At 27.4% G+C, this 7,769-nt stretch overlaps 2 protein-coding genes and 1 non-coding gene across 3 annotated transcripts; all 3 read left to right on the forward strand.

Moving 5' to 3' along the window:
• Positions 1-218: 218 nt before the first annotated feature.
• DDB_G0295683 (LIM-type zinc finger-containing protein) lies at positions 219-4,988 on the forward strand (the record flags this gene model as incomplete). The annotated part of the gene is made up of 1 exon (XM_001733009.1): positions 219-4,988. One exon carries the CDS (start codon positions 219-221, stop codon positions 4,986-4,988), a length of 4,770 nt encoding a protein of 1,589 aa, XP_001733061.1.
• Positions 4,989-5,676: 688 nt separating this feature from the next.
• Positions 5,677-6,162, forward strand: DDB_G0295803 (heat shock protein Hsp20 domain-containing protein; the record flags this gene model as incomplete). The annotated part of the gene is made up of 1 exon (XM_002649046.1): positions 5,677-6,162. The coding sequence occupies one exon, from the start codon at positions 5,677-5,679 to the stop codon at positions 6,160-6,162; it is 486 nt and encodes a 161-aa protein (XP_002649092.1).
• Positions 6,163-6,679: 517 nt separating this feature from the next.
• Positions 6,680-6,762, forward strand: tRNA-Leu-UAA-13. The gene has a single exon. It is a non-coding gene; the product is annotated as a tRNA-Leu (tRNA).
• The last annotated feature ends 1,007 nt before the right edge of the window (positions 6,763-7,769 follow it).

Below are 7,769 nucleotides of genomic sequence, written 5' to 3' on the forward strand. Positions count from 1 at the left end.
AAAGAGAAGGTATTGAACGTATTGATTCATTAATTAAACAAATTGATCAATTATTAAAACAACATAGTGGAACACTAGCAGAAGAGAAACAAACAAGAAACAAGTTAACACAATGGATTCGTGATAATATCGGACCTGATTTATCAGTGATTGACCAACATATTGAAGATAAACATATAGTTGGAGTAGAGGATAAATTGAAACAACTCTACCAAATTATGGATAAAAAAATCAGAGAATCTGAAGAAAACAATGAGCGTAGATCAAGCTCATTGAATGAATTTATGAAATTAAATCAAGAGGCATCGAAATCGACATCCAACAATCTCAATGATCTAATTCAATCGAATCATCAATTGTATATGAATAAATTTAGAGATGTTTCAAGTGAAATCGATGAAAAGGTTAGTTTAACCGACCAAAGATTAAAATCCACTGAAATGTCATTGGATAAGAAATTCTCACAATCTATAAACTCATTAGACCAACGTATTCGTTCAAGTGAGAATATAATTGAACAAAAGATCATATCGAATTACTCATCGTTGGAATCACAATTAAGCATCACAGAGAACAATCTCGACAAGAAGTTAACCTCATCAATGAGCACATTTGATCAAAGATTATCCAATATTAACAACCAATTAGATGGAAAGATCAATAATGGTAATCAACAAATCTCATCACGTTTAGATTCATCAGTTACAAAGTTATTACAAACCGTTGACCAATATTCAAAAGATATTAAATCCGAATTCAATTCAATCAATGAGAAAGAGCAACAACGTGTAACTCGTATATTCGATAAACTGGTGAACGATTTATCAAGTTCAACCCAAACATTTGATGAATCAATAAAGAAATTAAATGTACAATTCGAGCAATCCCTAAACAAAGAGAGAGATTCAATTCAAGAGAATACAATCTCAATGATCCAAGAACAATGGAAACTCAATTTCTTACCAACTGTCAATGGTTTATCATCCAATTACTCTAGAAATGAAGGTAAAAGAATCTCTGAAGATTTAACAATGTTAATTCAATCAGAGATCAACCAAATTCAATTCCAATTTGAAAGTAAATTAAGAAGTGAATTACAAAAATTAAAATTTGAATTAATTACCTTGATCAATCAAAAATCAGATTCAATTTATAATGAACAAAAAGAATATCAAAAACAAGAACGTCTTTTAAGAGAAGATGATAGAAAATATATAGAAACTTTAAAGATTTCAATTTTCTCATCATTAAAAGAGGCAAAGATTGAAAGAGATCAATTATCCAATCAAATCAATTCATTATTACAAGATAATAAAACCATTCAAATCAATGCTGAACAAGCTGAACAATTGGCAAGCACAAAGAATGATCAACTATTGAAAGCAAATGATGAATTGTTGGCACAATTGGAACAATCTAGAAAACAACGTTTATTTGAAATTCAAGAATCAGAGAATAGATTCAAACAAGATAGAGAACAATTAATCAATGATCATAAACAACAAGAGAAATTAGAACAACAAAAGAGAGATCTCGAAGAGACTAGAATCATTGAACAATTGAAACAAGAGTCGGAACAACGTAAAAAACAATATGAAGATCATTTGAAAGAAAGAGAATCAGAGAGAGAGAAAGAGGTTCAACAATTATTATTAAAACAAAAAGAAGCTGAACAATTAATTGAACAACAAAAACAAGATCAACAAAAGCTCAAACAAGAGAGAGAACTTGAAATTCGTAAACAACAACAATTGGAACACCAATTGGAAGAGGAGAGAAAACAAGAACAAAAGAAAAAGAAAGAATTGGATGATCAAGAATGGAAGAGAAAGGAACAACAATATCAATCTGATCTTCAATTGGAAAAAGAGAAACAATCTGCATTAGAGTTGGAACGTGAACGTGAAATTCAATCAATTCTTGAATCAGAGAAACAACGTCAACAACAAGTTGAACTTGAAATTCAACAAGAAAAAGAAAGAACCAAACAATTACAACAACAATGGGAACAAGAGAAATTGAAATTGGAAGAGGAAAGAAAAGAATTGGAAAATAAAAAATCATTGGAAATGGCTCAAAAGAAACAAGAACTATTAGAGTTAAATAAAAAGATTGAACAAGAACAACGTGATCTAGAAGAACGTATTCAAAAAGAACAAAAAGAAAAAGATCAAAGAGAAAAACAAGATCAATTGGCTCAAATGGAATTAGAAAGAGAAAGAGAAAGAGAAAAAGAAGAAAAAAAGAGAAAACAACAACAATTGGCTCAATTAGAAAAAGAAGAAAGAGAAAGAAATGAAAAACTTGAAAAAGATAGACAATTACAATTAGAACAAGAAATTGAAAAAGAAAGAAAATTAAAACAACAACAAAAAGAAAAAGAACAAAAAGAACAAAAAGAAAAAAGAGAACAAAGAGAAAAAGAAGAAAAAGAAGAAAAAGATAAAAAAGATAAAGAAGAAAAAGAAAAACAAGAATTAAAGAAAAAACAACAACAACAACAACAACAAAAAGAAAAAGAAAAACAAGAAAGAAAAGAAAAAGAAGAAAGAGAAGAAAGAGAAAAAGAAGAAAGAGAAGAAAGAGAAGAAAGAGAAGAAAAAGAAAGAGAATTAAAATTAAAACAACAAAAGAAACAAAAAGAAGAAAAAGAAAAAGAACTAAAATTAAAACAACAAAAAGAACAAGAAGAAAGAGAAGAAAAAGAAGAAAAATTAAGAGAAGAAAAAGAAAAACAAAGAAAACTTGAAATTCAACAAGAAAAAGAAAGACAACAAAAAGAAAAAGCTGAAAAATTAGAAAAAGAAAAATTAGAAAAAGAAAAAGAAACAAAGAAAACAAGAGGTGGTTCATTACCATCAGTTCCAGTCAAAAAACAACAACAAACTCAAAAAGATGATAGTGATGATTCATCTTCTGAAGATGAAAAACCAAAATCAGTTGTTGTTGCTTCAACTAAAAAACCAGAACCAATTGTTGAATCATCTAAACCATCATTTGTAAAGAAACAACAAAATAAACAACCAGAACCAGAACCAGAAGAAGTTAAACCAATTGTAAAGAAATCAATTCAACCAAAATCAGATTTACAAGAGAATCCAGATGTTGAATGTGATTTATCAAATCCAGAATTAAGACAAATTTGGTTAGATGTTAGAGATGATGAAACTAATACCAATTGGATGTTAATTGGTTATGGTGGTTATAAGAAAACTTTACAACCTTATGGATCAGGTTCAGGTGGTTTAAAGGAAATGTCAAAACATTTGAAAGAGGAGGTATTGTATGGTTATTTACGTGTTATCTATGGTGATTCCGATAGAAGTAAATTCATTTTCATCACCTATGTACCAGAATCATTAAGTGGTATCGCCAAAGCCAAAGCTAATATGCATAAACCTCATGTTGATAATTTCTTTAAATATAATCATACTCAATTCCAAGTGATGTCAATCGATGAAATCTCTGATGATATCATTCAAAATAGATTAAAACAAACTTCAGGTGCAAACTATGGTAAAGGTACCTCTCCAGATGATACAAGTAAAACTGAAAACTTTAAAGGTATCAAAGAGAATGCAAAAGTTTTCTATCAAGGTACTGAAAAGAAAGGTAATTTCAGTAAAGGTGGTGGTGGCGGTGAAACTATCTCTTACAATAAAGGTCCACTCTCTGTAACACCATTAAGTTTAACTGGTCGTGCTGGTATCACTGAAAAATATATTAAATCAGATGTTAAACAAACTAATAACAAAGATGATGAAGTATTTGTTCAAGCAAGAAAAGGTGCTAAATCTTCTTTAAATAAAGAAAAAGATAATCATAGTAATAATAACAACACCACAACACAATCATCATCATCATCATCGTCATCATCAGCTGATAGATCAAAATCACCATTAACAGTTGTTGTTAATGATGATAAATCTGAATCTGAAACTGAATCAACACCATCGATTCCATCAAAAGCAAATTTAAAACCAGTTTCAAAACGTTCAGCTACACCAACAAGTGATATAGATAGTACAAATAGTGAATCGGAATCAGTGGTTAAATCAACCACCAAAAAACCAAGTGCTGGTATAAACGCTGGTGGCAATGATAAACCAGTATCAACTGGACCTGATAGATGTTTATCATGTCAAAAACTTGTTTATCAAGCAGAGAAATTATCTGCTGATAATCGTATTTTCCATAAAAATTGTTTCAAATGTTCAAGTTGTGGTTGTCAAATGAAATTAGGTAACTATGCTAGTATGGATCAAATTTATTTCTGTAAAAATTGTTTCAAAAAGAAATTTAAAGAAAAAGGTAACTATTCTGAAGGTTTTGGTAAATTAAAACCACAACAACAATTTAATTTGAAAAAGAGTGGTAGTGGTGGTAGTTCCAATGCTGATACAGATGATTCTGAAGATGAATTTCATCAAAGAGAAAAAGAACAACAACAAAAAGAAAAGGATGAATTAAAGAAAAGACAAGAAAAACAATTAGAAAAAGAAAGACAACAAGAAAAACAACAACAATTAGAACAAAAAGAGAAAGATCAAAAAGAGAAAGATCAAAAAGAAAAAGAACAAAAAGAAAAGGAACAAAAAGAAAAGGAAAAAGCCAAAAAATTAAAACAACAAGAGCAAAAGGAAAAAGAAGAGAAAGAAGAAAAAGAAAGAGAACAAAGAGAAAAAGAACAAAAGGATAAAGAAAGAGAAAAGAAATTAGCTGAATTTGAAAAGCAACAAAAAGAGAAAAAACAACAACAACAGGTCGAAGAATTATCTTCAAAACCTGATGATGCTTCATCAACTTCAAAATCAAATATTGGTGCTGATGAGGATGGTTTCTTATCTGAATATCAAAAGAAAAAGGAACAAGTTTTAAAGGGAAAGCAATCAAATTCAAATAATCGTTCATCTCCTTCCTCAAAGAAATTCACATCATCTTTATTTGATATTACAACATCAACTGATGACGATGATTTGTTCAATTAATAATAATAATAATAATTATACATATTTTTTTAAAAAAAAAAAAAAAAAAAAAAAAAAAAAAAAAAAAAAAAGTTTTTTTCCAAAGAAAAATCATTTTATTAATAAAAAAAAAATTTTGTGTCATATATATTTATTGAAAAAAAAAAAAAAAAAAAAAACTGCCATAAAATAATAATCAAAAAAAAAAAAAAACATCAATTTTGAGATTATCTTAATAATCTGTCATGTTTTACAATAAAAAATTGATTATAAGAATGATCAAAAAAAACAAACAATCGTTTTTTTTTTTTTATTTTTTAAAAAATACCAAAGCCCAAAAAAACAAAACAATTGTTTTTTTTTTATTTTTATTTTATTTTTTATTTTTTTATATTTTTTATTTTTTAATTTATTTATTTTATTTTTTTTTTATTTCCAAAATTTTTTTTTCCAGCCCGGAATGATTTTTCATAATAAAAATCATTTCGAATCCCATGGAGTACTCTTTTAATTAATTGGAACCTTGAAAAGCTTAAAATAATAAAATAATAATAAAAAATAGGGGTGATAAAACCAGTATTAAAAAAAAAAAAAAATTTAAAAAAATAACTTTACAAGAAAAAAAAAAAAATTAAAAATAAATTTATTTTTTTTTTTTTTATTTTTTGTTTTTTATAAAGTTACAAATTGTAAAAGAGGTAGAAAGAGAATGTCTTCATCAGTATTTAATTTATTATTTAATAATAATGAATATGTTAATTGTAATAAATTTAATTTAATTAAAGAATCAATTCAAAATGAAAAATTGGATTTGGAATCAAATCAAAACCAAAAACCAAAAATTTATCCATTAATAGAAATAAATGAATCAAATGATAGCTATATTATAGAAGTAGAAATACCAGGAATTCCAATTAACCAAATTAAAATTTCAATAAAAAATTTTATTTTAACCTTAAAAATTTTCAAAACCAATAATAATAATAATAATAATAATAATGATAATAATAATAATAATAATAATTCAAAAGAAAAATATAAAAATATTTTCTCTGATAGAAAATTTGGTGTATTTGAAAGAAATATTAATTTCCAAAAAGTAAAGGATAAAATTATTATTAGTAATATTACTTCAAATTTAGACAATGGTATTTTGACTTTAAAACTAAATAAAAAAAAAGGTTCACCAATTTAAAGTTTTTTATTTTTTTTAATTAAAGGTTAAATTCCCTTTGGGATATTAATTGTGGTCACAAGGTCTAATTTTGAAAAATTTATAAAATCACTGACTTTAATTTAATTTCCGATTCAATTAGTACTCAATCTCAAAAATTGGTCAAAGTATTATCAAAAAAAAAAAAAAAAAATATTAAATTTAAGAATCAGTTTTAAAAATAGTTTTTATTTTAGTAAACATACAAACAAGCAAACAAAAAAAACAAACAAACAAATAAACAACAAATAAATAAATAAAGACAGAAAAATATTTATTTTCCCTTTCACAAAAACTCATTGTTTTTTAATTTCCTGTTTTTTTTAATTTTTGTTTTTGTTGTATTTTTAGTTGCATTTTTAGTTGTATTTTTAGTTGCATTTTTTAGTTGTGTTTCGCGCACAGAAAACTGGAGTATAAATATGTAAAAAATTTGATTTTTTATATTGGGAAATAATAATCGATTTTAATCACAATTAAAAATAAAATATCATCTAAAGCAAGGGTAGGAAAGTCTGGTTAAATCCGTGTGACTTAAGATCTCATCCATTCGGTTCGCGAGTTCGAATCTCGCCTCTTGCAATGTTTTTATAGATAGATTGATACCACTGGGACAACCTTGAAAATGAATTCACAACACAAGAGATCCTAGAAGTAATAAAACAATTGAACCCACACAAATCTCCAGGCCCAGATGGAATTCCAAACTTATTCTACATAACACACAAAGAAAAACTAGCTCCAATACTGGCCTCAGCATTCAACGACACTCTAAGAAATCCTCATCTAATTAGCAAAAATTACAAAGAAGGCCTCATTATCACGATACCTAAAAAGGGAGATCCCGAACTAATCAAAAACAGAAGACCAATTACACTGGCTAACTGTATATATAAAATCCACTCAAAACTAATAAACAATAGAATAATCCCAATACTAACGAAAGTGATCAACCACAATCAAAAAGGTTTCGTACCAGGCAGATTCATTCTAGATAATATCATATCAATGAACGAATTAATCAACTATTGTAATGATAAAAAAATTAACGGAATAATTACACTATATGATTTCGAAAAAGCTTTTGACTCGATCTCACACGGTTCAATACTCAGATCACTACAACACATCAACATTCCAACCAATATAATCAACCTGATAATGAATCTACTCACCAAATCTGAGGCAAGAATTGAAATTAATGGTAGAACTACTATACCCTTTGAGATCAAAAGAGGAGTTAAACAAGGAGATCCACTATCACCCACCCTGTTCGTCCTTGTAATAGAGGCTTTAGCTAGAAAAATTTTACAAGATGACCGAATTACTGGCCTTCCTCTAAACAACAGCAACCACAGAGAGAAATTCCAAAGCTTTGCAGACGATTCGGCTTCAATGGTCCCAGACTCTCAACAACTTGAATTAGTACTACAACACTTCAATTCATTTTGCAAAGCCACTTCCTCAAAACTAAACATCGACAAATCTTCATCAATTCTTATAGGCAACCCAGACAATACCAACCAAAGAATTCCAATACTACAAATCCAGAAAGATACTTGGGATACTTCTTCACAGGCAAAGGGATA

Source organism: Dictyostelium discoideum (assembly GCF_000004695.1).
Source record: "Dictyostelium discoideum AX4 chromosome 6 chromosome, whole genome shotgun sequence".
NCBI lineage: Eukaryota > Evosea > Eumycetozoa > Dictyosteliales > Dictyosteliaceae > Dictyostelium > Dictyostelium discoideum.